Source organism: Lacerta agilis, chromosome 7 (assembly GCF_009819535.1).
Source record: "Lacerta agilis isolate rLacAgi1 chromosome 7, rLacAgi1.pri, whole genome shotgun sequence".
Lineage (NCBI taxonomy): Eukaryota > Metazoa > Chordata > Lepidosauria > Squamata > Lacertidae > Lacerta > Lacerta agilis.
This window is the reverse complement of record NC_046318.1, coordinates 30,689,006-30,708,419: the sequence shown is the minus strand read 5'-3', so window position 1 is coordinate 30,708,419 and position 19,414 is coordinate 30,689,006. Positions and strand designations below refer to the sequence as shown.

The following is a 19,414-nucleotide window of genomic DNA, read 5'->3' as shown; positions in this document are numbered from 1 at the left end:
TACAGGTTAAACTTCTGTACCCTTAAAAACGTGAACTGTCCCAACCAGCACTGTTATATCTTGTCCTACACGTGCCATTTGCATGAGGAAGATTACACTCCCCAATATGCAGCAGTAGCCATCTTGTTTTCCCTTGCATTTTTGGTTTCCCAAGAGAGCTACTGACCACTGCTTTCTACCCCTGCTTTTGAATGTCTCACATCAAGCAAAAGCAGAATCCATTCATGGCATAACTGAGAAGTGTGCAAAAAAGGAGGGTTTTTTTCTTTTTAACATACTAAAGCAAAGTGATTGGATTGTAACCAACACTGTATAAGAGTTCAACTGGAGCAACACCACATCCCCTTCCTCTCCCTTGCAGCCCCCTCGTGTCCCCAGAATCTGCGCTGGGGGGGTCTCTCAATGCTCAGGAGCAGATTTTGAATTAGGGGGGCTGCAGGAGAGAGGAGAGGTAAGTTTTGTGCAAGTGGAAGTTGCTGTGCAAGTGGAACAGCAGTGCTGGATGCAACCTGTTGTTTGCATTTGAAAATATTTATAATTAAGATAATGTGGAGATTACAATCAAATAAAGAAGTGCATTGTGGTTGAGTCTCTCAGATGTATTTGGAGTGTGTGATTTTTAAAGGAATAATTCAGCCAAAGTACTCTGTTGATTTACTAGTAAAGAATTATGCATATATTTAACACTCATGGATTGAACTCTGTTGGATAATTATTATTATTTTCCCATTATTATTTTTATTGATTTTAATATATACAGGTAAATACATATAATAACACATATTATTTAACAAATAATATATTCCATCGACTTCCAATCTTCCATGTTCTGTCCTTTATATTTCAGTCCTTTATATTTCACATTCTTTTTCCGTTTCATTAATTTTAACATCCATTCTCTCCAACTTAAACCTATTGATCTAATAATATCATAATATATACAATACACTTTACTTTTTTATAAAACATCTACTGTATTACATTTCCATTCCTTTTCCACTTTGAACTCTGTTGGATAATTAAGCAAAGTGGCTTACAAAGTAACTCGATTAATTACAGTGTTCAAAGTTCAGCAGCACTGAGATTTGCATGATACTATTTCATGGCAACCTTTTGATGAGCAGAGCTTCACGACTGGTAAACTTGAGTCCATTTTTGAAGTTTCCTTTTCTCTTGAAATAATCACTTAACAGATAAAACAAAATAAAAAATTCTTTCCAGTAGCACCTTAGAGACCAACTAAGTTTGTTCTTGGTATGAGCTTTCATGTGCATGCACACTTCTTCAGATAATCAGCCACACAGAGGTTTTATCACAATGAAGGAAAATAATGCAGTATTTTGTGGCGTGGTTTGATTGTTTCTCTGTGCTTTTCAGAAAACTAGTTGTCTCCCATCCTTTCGAAGATCATGCAAGATCCCGAGTTGCCTCTCTTACTGATCAATGAAGTAGGTGGCACCCTTGGCGTCTTAGAAGCGCATGTGCCATTTCTGAAGAAACACTTTCAACTTATCACCATGAAGGAATTCCTCGAAAGCAAAGAATACTATGGTGCTAAAGTCAAAGCTATTTTCTCGTGGTGGCATAAGCCAGTCATCGACCGTGAGCTGTTGGAAAGTCTGCCTAACTTAAAAGTGATTTCAAGTGCAGGAGTGGGTACCGATCACTTGGATTTGAAGCTGATCTCTGGGTTTGGAGTGAGAATTGCCAACACTCCTCATGCTGTCCAGAGCACTACAGCAGACGTTGGCATGGCCCTGCTGCTGGCAGCTGCTAGAAGACTCGTAGAAGGTAACACTGACAATACTGTGCACATTTCTTTACAGTTACCCTTGTCCCATTTTCCCGAGCAGTGAGACGTTCCAGGGCAGAACACTTATCCAGATTTGATTCCCTTTGGAAGGAGGTAAATTGAGGCTGGTGTCAGGGATGAGGAGTCAGATTATTATTCAGGTGATGGAGTGGAGGACTCCAAAACAGAGGACATGTACGCAGGGGCGTAGCAAAGGGGGGGCGGGGGCAGGTCACCCCGGGTTCCATAATGGAGGGGGTGACAAATTATGAAAGAATTTTTTCTTTGAATTTTTTTGGGATATTTATTTATTTATTTATTGGAAAATGCCTGCTCCAAAGGTCTTATCTTACTATACTAGGGATTATATAGCTATATATGAAATTTCATGCATATCGGTTAATATCTTGACCCTCCTCCACCAAAAGAGCTGTTCACTTGACTGTTTTCCTATGTCACAAAGGCTGAAATTTCAGTTCAGAGAACACTTTACTGTTCCCAACCCTAACCCTGTGGAAAGCCATCTAATTAGACTTTAATTTGATTTTGAGATGTTTTTAGGAGGTAATTTAATTATTGTTTGATTTTATACCAATGTTATGTATCTGATGTTAGCCATCCTGAGCCCGACTTTGGCCAGGGAGGGTGGGGTATAAATAAAAGTTTATTATTATTATTATTACTTGTTATTATTCCTTTGTAAGAAAATATGAAATAATGTAAAACCATTTTTTGCGGGGGGGATCAATGGGGGGGGTTGACAATAAATTTTCTGCACCAGGTACCACCTGACCTTCCCATGCCGGGGGGGTGTGTGACAATTTTTTTTGCCCCCGGGTACCAATTTACCTTGCTACACCCCTGCATGTACGGCCAGACCCAGAAGCATTGCTACCCAGTGAGCTTGTGGAGTCAACATAAGCCTGGCCAGAGGACGTGGCACTGTCATCCTCTGACTTGGAAGACTCCATGGAAGGTGACATGCAGCCAGTGTCTCCCACATTCTGTTGCAGGAAGACATTAATGCTGAAAGCTAGGCCCCTTTAAGCAAAGCAGCACCTTCCAGTATGGGAGAGGCTCACAAAGGGGAGGTATCAACACTGCTGATATACAGGAAAGAAGCTCACTTTCTTTGCTGAAACAACAATGGAACTTTCTGTTCAAAGAGTACAGCCTGAGCCACTGCCTTCAACCTGAACCCTTTTCTACCTAATATTGCGTCAGGTTGCCCTGTACCCCTTCCTGAACCTCACCCTGCAGTTTGCAGACATTTTTGTAATGCTGAGTTGGTCTGCTAACAGGCCTCGTGCCTGAAGCCAGCTCCCGGTAGAGCAATTACTTGCATATTTATACCCTGTTTGTGTATATGAAGTTTTGTATGCAATATGACTTTTGTTAATATCTAAACAAATAAACACTGATGGTTAATGAAAAAGAATTCATCTATTTACAGCCTCAACTGAATAACTCAGATTTCTTTTTAAAAAACCCACCCGAATTCTGTTTTTAATTAACACCTCTTCTCCACCCGCCACCCCTTATTTTGTCATTTTACAGGTTGCCAGGCTGCTGTTTCCCCTGACACAGACTATTTTTCTAATAACTGGTTAGGAGAGGAAGTCACTGGGGCAACTCTGGGTATCATTGGAATGGGAAGCATTGGGTATAAAATTGCTCAGAGAGCCAGAGCTTTTGAGATGAAAATTCTTTATCATAACAGGAACAGAAGGTAAAAATACACGGTTTGACCCCATACAAAATAGAAGAACGTATCTTCACCTCTAAAGCTATTTTGCCCCCCAATCTTTGTGCATGTGTATAGAGAGAAAGATCAGCTGGTCTTCAGAAGTGAACAAACACAGCTGTACTCATGTTTCTGCTTAATGTGATGAAGAGAGGCTAGCCTATTGTGCTTAGAAAAGGCGAGCCATCAGGTGAGAAAAAGAGAAGGATAAATAAGGGCCATTTCACACAAACAAATTTCAGTTCTTAGTAAATGAGGAAACTGGCTAAGTAGCTTGTTCCGGCATTCACCCAAATCCTATGACAATATGTGACGTCTTCCTGCCAGTCTTCCAACCCTCCCACTTTCTTCTACAAGAGAGCCACGATTTAAGGTTGATATTCACCCTGAGTTATGACTGACTTTGGCTTTTGCTGTGTTCCATTTCATCTTCACTCTGGTTTTCTAAGCTGTTGCCTTGCTAGGGAGGAAATGAGATATTACAAAAGCCACAAGGACTGCTGAAAAGAGCCATGGGCAAAGCTCTCTTCTTCCCTTCAGTAACACATTGCGGAACTTAACTGTGGTTCTCCTGTGCTTCAAATCAGAATATTAAAAGAACTTAACTTCATCATGCTGGAGGGAGAAGGGAGAAGCTCTACTACATTTGGTTGCCATTTTTGGTGTGTGTTTTAATAATGTCAGAGTTTTCTAGGAAAAAGTACACAGCTCAGCTCATTTTTATGCTAATTTAGATGGTTTTATTAAATCTCAGTGGCTTGATTGCAATATTTTAGGTTCTTCAGCTTTGAAAAAAAGTCTTAAACCTTCTTAATTTATTTGCTAGAAAGATAAATATCAGTACAATATACAGAGTAGATTGGAACATTATTCTGATCTACTGTGTAGCCTTGAACTTAGTAGTATGGTGCTCCCCTTGTTCTACAAGGGATCTGCACATTTGTGAATTCCAACCCCCTCCCCAAGAACTAGCACTTGTTAAACAGATCATCCTTGTTGTTGTTTTTCTGGCAGGAAAGAAGACGAAGAACAGGCTGTGGGTGCCTGCTATTGTGGGGCAATAGAAGACTTGCTCCAGCAGTCAGATTTTGTGATGCTGGTTGTAAATCTGACACCTCGGACATACAAACTGATTGGGAAAAAAGAGTTGCAGCTGATGAAACCCACAGCTAGCCTTATAAATATCTCTAGAGGTAGGTCATAAAGAGCTGCTTGAAGAAAAATATGGATTGTTAGGACTTCAAAGCACAGCACTGTTTGAAAGTCCCTTTGCAAAAAGGCTTTCAAGCAGCCCAGTGTTCCCCTTTTGAGCAGTTTCTTTTTGAAGAAGACCTGCATTCTTTATCACAACATGTGAATCTGTGCTTTATCACAACATGTGAATCTGTGACCTGCATTCTTTATAACAACATGTGAATGTGAGAAACAAACTACAAGTGTTGGTTCACAAATTGTGTTATACCAAGGCTCATGGTCTGGAGGTGTGTAATGAGATCAGTTCAGCAGCATGTACTTATGTTCTCCCAGGGGCGTCGCTGGGGAGGGGCGGTAGGGGCGGTACGCCCCCAGTGACAGGGTGAGCAGCGGCGGGTGGGGGTGTCAAGCGGCGGCCCCTCCCGTCACTCCCACGCGCCGCCGCTCCCTCCGTCACCCCGGGAGCAGCAGCGCTGCACGGACGGGGTGCTCGCTCGGCCGAGCGAGCACCCCGTCCGTGCAGCGCTGCTCCTCCCGGGGTGACCGGTGGTGCGTGGGGAGTGGTGGGAGGGGCCGCCGCTTGACACCCCCACCCGCCGCTGCTCACCCTGCTCACCACCGCTCGCTCCGTCGCCGTGGGAGCAGCAGCGCACAGTGTGTGCGGTGCTGCTGCTCCTGGGGCGACGGAACGAACGGCGGCAAAAGGGAAAGGGGGGAGCAAACGGGCGCTTTTCTCCCCTTTCGGCTGCTTAAACGCGCCAGCTTTGCTTCTCCCCCCCCCCTTTCGGCCGCCCCTTTCAGCGCTGGCTGGGCTGCGGAGCCGAAAGGGGCGGCCGAAAGGGGGGGGAGAAGCAAACAGGCGCGTTTAAGCAGCCGAAAGGGGAGAAAAGCGCCCGTTTGCTCCCCCCCCCTTTCCCTTTTGGACGCTTCTTTCGGCGCTGGCTGGGCTGCGCCTCTGCAGCCCAGCCGGCACCGAAAGAAGCGACCGAAAGGGGAGAAAAGCGCCCGTTTGCTTCCCCCCCCCCTTTTCACTTTCGTCCGAAAGTGAAAAGGGGGGGAAAGCAAACGGGCGCTTTTCTCCCCTTTCGGACGCTTATTTCAATGCTGGCTGGGCTGCAGAGCCGCAGCCCAGCCAGCACCGAAAGAAGCGTCCGAAAATGAAAAGGGGGGGAAGCAAACGGGCGCTTTTCTCCCCTTTCGGTCGCTTCTTTCGGTGCCGGCTGGGCTGCAGAGCCGCAGCCCAGCCAGCGCCGAAAGAAGCGTCCAAAAGGGAAAGGGGGGGGGAGCAAACGGCCGCTTAAACGCGCCTGTTTGCTTCTCCCCCCCCCTTTCGGCCGCCCCTTTGGGCGCCAAAAGGGAGAGAAAAGGAAGCAAAGCTGGCGCGTTCAAGCGCCCGCTTTGCTTTCCTTTTTTCCCCCTGCGGGGGCATCCCCAGGGGTGTGGCATCGCGCTGTGCACGTGCGTCATGACGTCATGACGCACGCACATGCCGCAATGCCCCGCCCCCAAGGGTGCCTCTTGGCTTGCCGCCCCTGGCAGCCAGGGGGCTAGAAACGCCCCTGTGTTCTCCTTAACTCGGAAGGTGGTGGTCTCTCCTTCATTGGAGCTTTTTTAGCAGAGGCTGGATGGCCATCTGCCATGGATGCTTTAGTTGAGATTCCTGCATTGCAGTAAATTAGACTAGAGGACCCTCGGGGTGCCTTCCAACTCTATGATTCGATGAAACCATGCAATGCACCGTTACCCAGCGGTTCTCATAAGAACCTGATTTCCACACAGGGCAAGTTGTAGACCAAGATATGCTTGTGGAAGCTCTTCAGACTGGTGTTATTAAAAGTGCCGCTATGGATGTCACTTATCCTGAACCGCTGCCCAGGTAAACATCTATATATTTATCCATTAAAAAAAAAAAAGAATGACTTTAAGCACATTGTAAAGACTGCAGGAAAGCATAGGAGTAACCAGTACAGTCTGACATCTCTGCCTTCTTCCACTGTATACACTGGGAAGTAGTAGGAGAACCTATATAATACACAACATGCTTCCTTTTCCAAATTGAAGCCATGAAGCAATGGAAGGAAGTGTGAGCAGGTGTTAAGTAAATGTTTGAGTTAGTGCTGAAAGCTTTCATCTGCAGCTGGAATTCCTAACTGCAGCTTAAAACATCCCTTGCAGCCCACCAAGGCCCCTGTCCATCCCAATTTGTTTAAAAAGTGTTTTTGGCTTTTTTGTTACTGTTCATCTGGGAGGATTGCTTGATCTTTTTTGTGGAGGGGAGTATGGCTTGCTTTTAATTTTTGTTTTATTTGGGGATTGGGGTGGGAGCCTATTTTCGGACGCGCAGTTCTGAGCATTGCCACTTTTTTGTCTATAAAATGGGAATTTTATGCTGTTCCCGGGAGTTTGTAGATTTCCATATGTTCCTCCAGACCAAAAATAGTTGGGGACCTTGCAGTTCAAAAGGCAGCCCTATAATTGTAGTGATTAACCCTGCACCACAGTTATACAAGCATTATGCCAGTGTGTTATAGTTGAGATCCCATGCACCTTTTATCACGCAGATAAGACAGGAAAGGAGGAGCGTTATTCCATTCATAACAAGCAGCCAACCCTATTTCTCAGTGCAACATACATTGCACACCTACACCCTCTTCCTCCCAAAGACATGGGCTTATGGTCAGTTGTCTGACCGCATAGATAGCTGACAGAATACTCCACACATGAATGTATGGCATCATTGTGATTGGAGGAAACATTTTGCGAAAGAGAGGGCCATATATTCCATGAGTTCTTAATGTACAAGGAGATATCCAGAAGTTTAGTGAGAATGAGCAACGCAATGGGAGACAGAGGGTGGGGTTTTGAGTCGTCCGGGGCTCCCCACTGACTCCATTGTGAGTGTTTTCATTTTGCATTACCTGTTCTGCAGTTATAATGGTGTGCTGGTACCATGGACACTACCAGCACCTGAGGTTCTCTCTCCTCCTACCTAATGCCTGAACTTCCTCAGTTCATGTTGGTGAATCAGTTAAACATGCATTAAGCAGAACCAATGCAACTGTGATCCAACACCAATGTAATCTACAACACTTGCATGTTTTTGAGCTTCTAACATGCAGGTGGGCTCAGGGGTGACCCAGTCTCTAACTATGAGCGTAAGTCGTGGGTAGGATTGTTCTGTTAATCTTCTACTTTAGAAATATAACTTACATAGATCTATAGTGATTTCTTTATATATAACTACACATGGTTCGCCAGAAGCGGTTTAGTCATGCTGGCCACATGACCCGGAAGCTGTACGCCAGCTCCCTCGGCCAATAAAGTGAGATGAGTGCCGCAAACCCAGAGTCGTCCGCGACTGGACCTAATGATCAGGGGTCCCTTTACCTTTCCCTGTACACATTAACTATTATACTCTACTAAAACACCTGTATAATCAGAGGGAGTAAATATTAACCACAGCGGCTGAAACTGAAGGGTACACTTGCTTATTTTCAAGTCATTTGACTTTGGTACATTGCTAGAATCTGAATGATTGCCAAGTCAGATAACTACAGTGGTACCTCAGGTTAAGAACTTAATCCATTCTTAACCTGAAACTGTTCTTAACCTGAGGTACCACTTTAGCTAATGGGGCCTCCTGCTGCCTCCGCCGTGCAATTTCTGTTCTCATCCTGAAGCAAAGTTCTTAACCTGAGGTACTATTTCTGGGTTAGCGGAGTCTGTAACCTGAAGCGTCTGTAACCCGAGGTACCACAATAAAATCCTTCTAACTGTGGATAGCTCTAAATACTTTTCCTTCATTTGTTTGAATGAATGCTACTTCCTAGTCTTTTGAGGGTGGGAGAGGGAGGGATGGGAGGGGGGGAAAGGGGAGGAAATGTAATTGGTTATATTGATTGATAATATGTTTTGTTTAAATTTGTTCAATAAAAATTATTTTAAAAAAGAATGAATGCTACTTCCTGTATTAATAACCTGTCTTTTTTACCCTCTTCTTTTCAGAAATCATCCGTTACTAAAATTAAAAAATGTTATCATAACACCACATGTCGGTTGTAAAACACACAAAACTGCTTTCATGATAACAGAGGAAGCAGTAAGCAATGTACTGGCAGCTCTTAATGGTCTCCCAATGCCCAGTGAAGTGTTTCCTGACTAAATTTGTGGGCTATCATCCAACATAGCAACATGGAACTATTCTACATTTTTCCTCTAGTGCAAGAAACATATTGACATGTATAAATTCAACCCGAATCTCATGCCTCATGCAGCAGTGTTTGTTCTGGACTGAAGACACAAAACAAGCCAATAGGAGATTTCATATTTTGTTAACTCCTCATCATAGTTATAGTAGATATGTCCTTTGTTACCATTTCACACAATTAAATTTCGAACAGTGCTTGCTCGTTAATATGAAAGACTGTTGTGAAAATTTCTATGCTTGCATTTTAAATGTTATATACAATATTTATAATGAATAATATAATAAATGTGCTTTGAAGTTTGCAAGTACTGTAAGTTACTTCTTTCACAATAATTTTTAGCCAATTTGAGCCTTGCTACCTTGTAATCAGTAGGAAAGTGGAAACTATGCCTGACTGCCATTTCAAAGTAAACCTTTTCTAAAAGGTTAAAAATATCAAGTACCACCATCTTGGCTTTAAAAGTTATAAATTGGATAATTTAAGATTTTGGTGACAGTTCTTCCAGCCCTTTTATTTTGTTAAATCACCACTCAAAAACCAACTTTTCTGTGAGGCCTTTGGCACAACTCGCTTGTTCCATGCTACCCTAACTACCGGTAAGCCTCCTACACTGTAATTAGTAAAGTTCCCACTTCATTTCTCTCCTCTAGCCAGTGGGAGCAGCAAACCATGCAAGACAGGGAATATTTGAAAGGCTGGACATGTGACCTCTGTTGAGAATAGGTCTATCAATAGCTGCTAGTTACGATGGCTAAGGCCACCTTCAGTCCCTGCACATAAAGCACATTTCAGGCAACCTTTTCTTAATGCTAAGAACCTCAAAGAAGACAATAAAGTTGAAACATACAGCTTTTTCTTTTCATTTGTTGGGTTGGGGGAGGAGTAGGTGTTTTAGTGACCAACGTCAACATGCTCAAGCAACCTAAGTTTTATTGTCTTAAGTTCATTTGATTTTGTTTCTAACATAAAATTTCTTGCCAGTTCACCAATGAGAAACTAAAACTATCAATACAATAAAGGGTAATCAACCTGTTGTCTATTTTATTGTATAAGACTTATCTAAGAAACCATGAGCTAGAGAGAGAGATACCGAGATATTCTGAGTTGCATTGCATGTCATGCTTCTGGTTGTTTTACTCACATGTGAAATAGCATTTTGAAAAACTGTTGGCAGAACATGATATATGAAAATTAAAAAAATGGGTTTGTAAGTTTACATTTTCATGTAATTGCAGTTGGGGTGCATCAACAGGAGAAGACCAACACATTCATGCCCTGCTGTTTGTTTCCCACAGGCATCGAGCAGGGCTCTGCTCATGTTACTCTGTAGTTTGTTACACTATGGGTAGTCCCATGTTCATTTTTTCAGTGGAGTTCAGTAAGTCTTCAAATGTGGTTTCAGAACTGTAGGAAGAAGAATTGTTTGGTGTTGCTCTTTGACCACCTTCCTGAACTTTCTCACATGCCCATCTTCAAGCACACAGTTTCAAAACTGGAAGGAGCAGTTTGATATTTGCATACCCCATTTTGTCTTTGCACACCCTCACAGACAGGGCCGGATTGAGGTTTGATGAGGCCCTAAGCTACTGAAGGTAATGGGGCCCTTTATGTGTCCAGCTGTCCTTTGTCAACAACAAATTGTCCCTGTTTTTTGGTGTTGAATATATGCTATATGGTAATTTATGGACCTAATAGGTATCTATAGCCATTTGCACATAACAAAATATGTATTTTATCAAAGTAATTGTTGAACTGAAAGACAAGAAGTATATTAATAGTGAAATACAATTAAAAAGAAGTATATGGGGGGCAAGAGAGTGGGGCCCTAAGCTACAGTATAGCTTGTTTAGCTTGTACGTAAATCCGGCATTGCTCACAGATAATATTTCATTAAGGACGGGGCTCCCAAAATATAAACAATTCATTCAAAGTGAACAGGTGGCAAGTTCTGTTTATGTGTGGAGGCAGGTAGTGAACTTGGAAGAGCTGGTGCAGGCTAGTAGCTAGACTAGGAGTGGAGAAGCTTGTATTTAAGATTTCCAGTACCTATCAAGCTCGTTGGGTAGCCTCAGCCCAACCTACATCAAAGGGTTGATGTGAGGATAAAATGGATGGGGAGAACTGCCTTTACCATCCTGATCATCTTGAGGAGTAAATACAGTATAAATGACAGCGTATCCAGGTAATGCCAAATTGTAAAATACTTGTTATTCTGATCTCTTTTTCTTCAACTGATAAACTTATTTTCCTTCCATTGCTGCTGGCTGCCAATATTTCCCTCTTTGGGTGAAATAACCGACAGCAAGAGGGCTGTGATTACGTCTAGTTACTCTTTTATCTGTACAGCAGATTTCCTCCTGCAGGTCCTCCTAGCTGAAAAGAGGCTCCACTGCAGCTTCGCGGTTTCCCAGCCCAGGGAACAAAGTCCTTCCCTGCCGACTCCTTAGCTGGGGAATCAAAACACTCCGGAGTTTATTCCCGGCCGGGTGATTTCCACGTCCCTCAGCTCCGCTCCGAATCAGCAGGTACCAATTCAAGAGCAGCCTTCCTGAAGAAGCTGGAATACGTTTCTTTCCACAAGATAATTTGTATTTCTTTTGGGGGCAAGCGAAGGCGTCATAGTACTTGATAGCATCTCTCTCTCTCCCTCTTTTAAGGTTGCTAATCTTTATTATCCTTTTACTGACACCTTTTCCGCCTTTTGCATCTTCTAAGGGGCTGCTTGTCTGTGTAGGAATTTCCTAAAGGGAAACATTCTCGCAAAACTAGCAAGCATACCAGCCCCCGCCCTAAGCGGAAGTTCCTAAATTCCACGGGGCTTTTGGCTCTCCAGAAATGTCCCATCCCTAATGGTCTTTTGCTTGGGTGGGTGTTTAATTCCAGCCAATAAGAGGGGTATATGCAAATGAATAGAGAGGGGGCGGGGTCCTTATCTGAGCTTTTTTTCCGGGGTGAGGGCAGGGATCACGTTGTCTCTGCAGCTCAAGCCTTGTGACAGTAGGCAATTCCATTCTCACCGGGGGAGGGAAGGAGTTGTAATAGTCAGATTTTGTTTTAAATTGGGGCGCACTTTTTCGGAGAAATACACTTGGGCGAAGTGAATCCTTTTGTTCCTTCGTTTGCATTTGTTGTCCCTGAATAGCCGTCGTTTCACGAGGTGCTAGTGACTCACGTCCTGTAACACTTGTTTATGAAGTTGGTTTTGTATTTAGTTCGTTGAATTTCTTCTTAAAATCCAGATCTATATAAAATTAGGGGAAAGAGTTGTGTGCATTGCAGTGCCGGAGGAGGAGAAATACAGCATTCAGAAGCATTGTGTGCAATAATATTTACAGCAGGGTCCAAATGTTCATCTTTTGATATGGTCAATCATTTTGTAATCTAATCCTGTTTCATGATGGTGTTTAGTTTTTTCCCCTTTATGTAAGCCACTATTCAGAGTTTCTCTACAGAATTTATACTAAGAACACTCCATTCTTGCTAATGCATCAGTAGTGGTATAGAGTACCTGGACTCCCTTGGGAGGAAGGGTACAACAACAACAACAACAATTATTATTATTAATAATAATAATAATAATAGTGAAAGCCTTGAACCTTGATGGGCACTTCCATCTTGATCTTATTCGTGTTTACTCATAATAAAGCCCTGCTGAGTTCAGTTGGGTTTACTCCCAAATTATATCTGCATAGATTACACAGTTTTGGACTGAACGCTTTGGAATGCTAATTAGCAGTCTTGGATATCCCCACCCTTATTGTATAAAGGAGCTACCCTGTTAATCACAATGAACTAGATAAAAATAATAATCTGAAGAGAAACACTGCTGTTTTCACATTAGTTAAAAAAAAGAGAGTTTTGATATATAAATTCTTTTATATATATAGATACAGACCATGGAAGAGAACGAGCATCCATATACACTGATAAATGTTATAGGAGGCACAAATGGAGTATATGAAGACCATGTGGAGTTTCTGGAGAAACATTTTAAGCTCATTACCATGAAGGAATTTACTGAAAACAAGCAAGATCTTAGTCATAAAATCAAAGCAATTTTCATGTGGTTTCATAAACCAGTGGTTGACAGGGATCTCCTGCAAAGCTTGCCTAATTTAAAGGTGATTGCAAACTGTGGCGTAGGAGTGGATCACTTGGACCTAAAACTGATCTCCAGCTTTGGCGTGAAAGTAGCGAACACCCCATTCGCAGTTTCCAATCCTACAGCAGACTTGGGGATGGCTTTGATGCTTGCTTCTGCCAGGAGGATTGTGGAAGGTACACTTTAGCTTTCCAATTAACTTGCTTTAAAACATTGTGTGAATGCAACTGATTGTGCGCAGGTTGTTGTGCTTCAAAGTCACAGAGTGATCAGATAAAGGAAATTATTAAATGCTGTTTGTTGATAAAAAACATTTCCAAACAAATCCACCGTAGAAAACACATCCGGTCTTACAAAACACCTGCCCTGTGATTACTGTCTATTGGATTTTGCAAACAATTTCTTGGAAGAGGGAAGTTTTTTTCTCATGGTCTACAAGCGCTTGATTATATAGGCCTATAATCAGAATTAGGCATGTGCAGAGAGGTCTATCTGTAAAATGTATAGTCAGCAGGATGTCTGTATAGGTTGGAGAACACCTTGTTGCACTAGCACACATGGATAAACCTGTTCTACATCATTTCCAATATGCATAAAATATACAGCCTAGCTGCTGAATGCTGAATACTGAAAGTGGGTCACAGATAATTGCACTCCCACAGATGTTTGATTTAGATCCACTAGCACAGGTATTGTTTGAAGGATGTGATGACACCTTGCTGTTGGTAGAACTGTAATTTTATATATGTTTATTTTATATATTTATACTACCTTTCATCTCAGATTAAGAACTCCCACAGGCAAGTTCACAACAGTTGTATCTTAGTTCGCAAAATCAGAGAGCAGCGAACGACAAAGTAAAATGTTTTTTAAAAAAATAGCTAGCAAGATCATGACATAAGAAAAATGTCTTAATTGTCAAAAAGAGGAGGGGGCCAGATAAACAGCACTAGGGAGAGATTTCCATAATTGGGGTTCTGTCAATGAAAAGGCCCTACCCCAAACATCCCCACCAATCACTCCTCTGATGAGTATAACTGTATATTTGGGCTAAAAAGGTGTGTGCCTTCAAGGAAGATTTGGGACTTGGTATGTAGTATTTTAGAAATCAAAGCAGTAGGTGGGTTGTTGTTCAAATACAGCTCAGAGCTGTTAAAACCAGAGCAATTTGCCACATTGGGATGGGCATCACACCTTATGTTTGTTGGCTGATTTCCTAAAACGCTGCAAACCATCGTTTTCTTTTGTCTATCTCAATTTCTAGGTCATCAGATTGCAGTTTCTCCTGACACTAAATGTTTTATGGCTGACTGGTTAGGAGAGGATATTAACGGTGCAACGCTGGGGATCATTGGAATGGGTGCTATCGGGTATAAAGTGGCCCAGAGAGCCAGAGCTTTTGAAATGAACATTCTTTATCATAATAGGAACCAGAGGTAAACCTCTGCCTGATCTCAGTTTTTTAATCTGATTTTGCCCACCTGCTAACGTCAGCATTTATTTTGTCACTGCATGCATAAATCCATTGTGCTTTGACTGAGTTTGCCTGGACTGCCTAATCATTTACTGTGAATGTTAATAGAGTACCTATTAAACAAGGCCTACTTCTCTGAGAAGTGACAAGGTCATGAGTAGGAATAGAAAGATCTGTCAATTTCCGTTCTTTCAGTTTTTCAATCTTACATTTGGTTCTCTATTTCTCTTCAACAATTGGGGAATTATTTTTTTCTAATCCTCATGAGAATTCACCAGTATTATAATGCAAATTTTCCTGGGTGAAGACATTTTGGATTAAAGTACACATTTTTGTAAGTAATTTTTTCCTAACACAATGCATTTTTAATGTTAGTTTAATATATTCAGTTTTATGCACACTTTCTCCTAATATATTCATTTTTGCTAACATTGTGCATTGCACAATTCAGACAAGTACAAATTCTCAAGGATAGCTGTATTTTCATTTCACCAATCCTTTCTAATATCATCTCCATGTCTAGTCACTGGGCAGGTCTTACTTAGGTTTGATTTCGTTTGGAAGGAGAGGTCACTGGGGAGTTAAGGTGTTTTGGTAATATCTGGGTTTGTTTACAAATATAAAATGTGATGGTAGGTGGAAGCAGATAGCACAGGATTCCTGAAAGCAGAAAATCCACTGCTGCCCCATCCAACCTCCCCCGCTCTGATGGATTTCACATTCCTCATAAATTTCTGTTTTGTAGCCCGGAATGCTGGTTGTGACTCGGAGACAGTCATGCAAGCTTCCTTCTCCCAAAAAAGGATGTATATACCTGGTACACTAGCTTTAATTTGGCAAAAGCACTTCTAGGTAGAGTTGCCATATTTCAAAAAGTGAAAATCTGGACAACTTTTTTTTTTTTTTGGCAAAGTTGTTGAGATGGTTTGGGGTTTTTTTTGGCCAGAGCTTTTTTGTTTGTGTGTTGCAAAGTCTAAAAAAAGGAAGAAGATGTTTTTGAGCTATTTTAAAGGAAATGAACCAAAATCTACACTTCTGACATGGGTTGCCATATGTCAGGATGTTCCCAGACACTGTTTCCTGTGGCCGAATCCTGGCTATGTCCAGGAAATTCCGAATGTATGGCAATCCTTTTCACCTGTATATCCAGAGGGAATGCTCGTTCCAGGAGAACGCCCAAGCAATGTACAGTTCCATCCAGAAGAGCCTGAAAGTTTGTTCCTGGATTAGTAGTTCCACTCCTAGTTTGTATCTTCATTTTTTAAAAAAAGAAGAAGTTTCAGTTTATTATTAGTTCTTCAGTGATCCTTGACAAAATGTCCAGGATTTTGTTGGGAAGGGAAAGAATGAACTAGGTATCATCTGCATATTGCTGATACTAAAACTCACGTCCCCAGATGACCTCTCCTGGTGATTTCATGAAAACGTTTAACGACAACTTAGATGTTATTTTTGTTAAATGCTTAACTAGTGCTAAATGTCTTGTTTCCTGGAGGAATGAGGTTGATGAACAGGCTGTTGGTGCTGTTTATTGCCCAAAGTTGGAAGACTTACTTCAGCGTTCTGACTTCGTCATACTGTCTGTGAACCTGACACCTCAAACACAAAAACTGATTGGAAAAATGGAGCTGGAGCTCATGAAACCCACTGCTACTCTTATCAACATCTCTAGAGGTAGAATACCAAATCATGTTTGGGTAGTGAACCGCATTTTCCTGGAGAGAGGGCCTGGACTGACGACTCTCCATTACTTTGTGGAGTCAACACACAAGAATTGGGGAAAATCATGTCATCTCCAGATGACATGTCAACACACAAGATGTTGGGGGAAATCATGTCATCTCCAGCAACTGTCCACTGCACTTGCTTCAGGAGATTAGTCTCCTACTTTTTAGGCACTGTAGAGCTAGCTAAGCCTCTCCCAAGCTGGTGTCCTTAAAATGCTTTGGAGCACAAATCTCATCCATTCCAGCAGACAGCATAGAATGGTCCATGGTAAGGGATTATGGGAGTTCTAGCCCAAACCTGGAGGGCACCAGATTGGGAAGGGCTGAGCTAGATTGGAACAGATATTGGACACACATCATAGTTCTGCAGAAATCTCAGCTGATTGCATTTTAAAGTCCTTTTTTTCTATATTGCTGTTAAACAGTCTCTGTTTCGGTTCAAAGAAAACAGTACGGTTTTTCATTTAGGTCAAGTGGTTGATCAAGAATCATTGGTGAACGCACTGAAAAACGGGGTTATTAAGGCCGCAGCCTTGGATGTGACATATCCTGAGCCATTGCCAAGGTAAAAATGGTTCCACATGAAAATGCTTAAGCAGAAATCAGAATCAGTGTTTGTCCATTAACTATTTGGTTTGGCATCAACCGCCCCATCTTTGGCATAATCTATGTCCCAAAATGTATTCTGACTCATTTCTGATTTGTATAAGGACAGATGAATCAGTTTTGGTTTTCTAAGTTTCTTACTTTGCTAATCTTAAATTCATTTCTCCACATTTCCACAGCAAATGTGCTGATTTAAATAAGAATAAGTATAATCTTCATGGAAATCCACCAGCATTTTTGTACAAATTTCTCCTTAAAACCACAAAATGTTTGTAATTGGTTTCCCCCCCCCCCTTTTATGGCTGCAACTCTTTTGTTTGTTTTTATGTGTATTTTGTAATTGTATATTTCATTGTTGTAGTGCACCCTGGCACTTCACGTTAAAGGGCCGGTTAGAAATCTAATACATTAAATAAATAAATCAAAAGATCTGGAGGGCACCATCACCAAGGGCAATTTAAGATGAAGTAGCTGGACATTTACTCCAAACCATGGCAATTGTTAATTCTTCAGGTTACTGTAGATGTGATATAGGGTTGTTATCTAGTATTAGACAGGGTAGAGCCATTAAATTCAATGAATCTAAGATGGAATACTGTATGACTTAGTTGGGTATCACCCATAGTGTGTTAATGCAAACTTTACATTGTAATATCTCTGAAATGTTAACTGGTTTGCATAGGCAAGGTGGTATGATTTAAAACACCATGATGCAAAGACAACACTTATGCAATCAGTTTAATAACAGTTGCTCATGGACCTTGGAATTCAGATTCCAATGCCTCCTTTGTCCTCATATGTGCAAATCTCCTTAAGTGAAGTGTGAAATCGCAGCACCTATGCAAATGCCTGCCATTGCAGCATAAGAGTAGATCAGTCATTCAGACGCCTTAAGCCTTGAACATGTTAGGCAAATTAATGGACGCAAGCAACCCCTTTTTTACTATTTCAGTCATAGGGTTGGGTCGTACTTATGACTCCGTGGTATAATGCAAATGTGAATATTACTTGTTATTTTGTGTATGCAGAAAACAACCCAAAGGTTCTTTATTCAGTTCTATCTCTATGTACACTATCTGGAACGCCTCAAATGAAGGAGAGAGGATACAAATGTTTACAAGTAGATTAAAATGTGATGTGTGACTAGCGGATTGTGTCATTTAGATACCTTTTTGCAGTGCTTTTTTCTGGGGGGGGGCGCAGGGGTATGTTTACTCCTAAACGTTTTGTGAATCTTTGTACTTTTGTCCATTTACTGTATTTATTTCCCCTGATTTGAACTATAAAATGGTGATTTTCTTGAGTCAAAATGAGAGTACCCCTAAATATTTTTTTAGGGGGAAAAGCACTGCCTTTGTGACCCTGAACTGATTTTAAGACTGGGATTTGATTGTGCATGTGATGGCATGTTTTTAGTTAGCTCCTTCCATTTATAGAAAGGACTGAGAGCAGTGGAGGGTTCTGGTGGCAGATGAAGGAAGGTAATTTTCACTGATTTCCCTTGAAGTCACCCTCTCTGTCCCTCATGCTGTTCTGAAGGGTCCCGCAACCCTTTGGAGCATATTTTCATGGTCATGAGGCATTTCAGGGAGAACAAGGAATCAGTCAGTCAGTCAGTCATGTCTTCCCCTTCTCCTGGCAGAAGCATCCTGTGAACAGAACTCTGTGTAGGAATGTTTCTGCCAGCAACTGCCTTGTTAGGAACCAAGCCTAACTTAATAATCTCTTCATTTTCACAAACTTTTTTGTGGTCAAAATAGTGGCATACTTTACTAAGATTTTAAGTAAATTTCTGATTTATTTTCTTTCTTCCTTCAGAGATCATGCTTTATTACATTTAAAGAATGTAATTATAACTCCTCACCTTGGAAGCGCAACTTCAAAAGCTCGCCGTCTGATGATGAAAAACATGGTTGAAAGTATCTTGGCTGGTGTCAGTGGTCTCCCAGTCCCTAACGAAGTACATGTATAACATACTCCATATGATACAGATGAAATGTTAATTCTATGTACATTTTGCTATATCTCTAAATGTTTCTGTATGAAAATTCTGTATTCAATTTTTATTTTCAGTATGAAACAAAATTTACACTTATATTCAGATATGAAAAAGAAAAATGACTGAATCTGCTATTTGGTGTGTTTCCTTTATTGTATTGTTCAAATTGTTTTACAGGGCTTTGCTAAATGGAATGGAAACACAAATTTAAAAAACAAAAAGTTGTAATATGTTTTTTTCTGTTTTTTAAAAAATATTGCTGGATGAGATCTTTAGCACTGGGATATTAAATGAGTGTGCTGTAAAACATCACAAGAATTATTCCGAAAATGCCCATGACATTTGTATAGCTACAATCAATCCAATCCAAATAATTTTATTGTACTACCCATTGGCCATGACAAATCTGAATCAAAAATAAATACAAGCGAGAGGGGTTTTGCACCACAAATAATGGTCTCTGTTTAGATCTCTGTTTCCCTTATAGTTCACTGCTATATTGTCCAGGGTACAATCTGTGTGACATGCTGTGGTTTCTCATATATTAAAGTTTCTGTTTTGAGAATTA

The 19,414-nt window shown here is 41.4% G+C and overlaps 2 protein-coding genes across 4 annotated transcripts; both read left to right on the top strand.

Annotated features, from left to right (window-relative positions):
* Window positions 1-1,109: 1,109 nt before the first annotated feature.
* On the top strand, window positions 1,110-9,206 carry LOC117049795 (glyoxylate/hydroxypyruvate reductase B-like). The gene is made up of 6 exons (XM_033154747.1): window positions 1,110-1,137; window positions 1,378-1,791; window positions 3,350-3,521; window positions 4,551-4,729; window positions 6,510-6,606; window positions 8,736-9,206. Exons 2-6 carry the CDS (start codon window positions 1,410-1,412, stop codon window positions 8,890-8,892), a joined length of 987 nt encoding a protein of 328 aa, XP_033010638.1. The 5' UTR covers window positions 1,110-1,137; window positions 1,378-1,409; the 3' UTR covers window positions 8,893-9,206.
* Window positions 9,207-11,442: 2,236 nt separating this feature from the next.
* LOC117049794 (probable 2-ketogluconate reductase) lies at window positions 11,443-19,414 on the top strand. Of its 3 annotated transcripts, none has more exons than XM_033154746.1 (6): window positions 11,443-11,519; window positions 12,832-13,216; window positions 14,305-14,476; window positions 16,010-16,188; window positions 16,710-16,806; window positions 18,666-19,414. In XM_033154746.1, exons 2-6 carry the CDS (start codon window positions 12,835-12,837, stop codon window positions 18,817-18,819), a joined length of 984 nt encoding a protein of 327 aa, XP_033010637.1. In that variant the 5' UTR covers window positions 11,443-11,519; window positions 12,832-12,834; the 3' UTR covers window positions 18,820-19,414. The 3 variants fall into 3 exon arrangements, with proteins under 3 accessions (XP_033010637.1, XP_033010636.1, XP_033010635.1); XM_033154745.1 differs by lacking the exon at window positions 11,443-11,519 and adding an exon at window positions 11,886-11,935; XM_033154744.1 differs by lacking the exon at window positions 11,443-11,519 and adding an exon at window positions 11,891-12,095.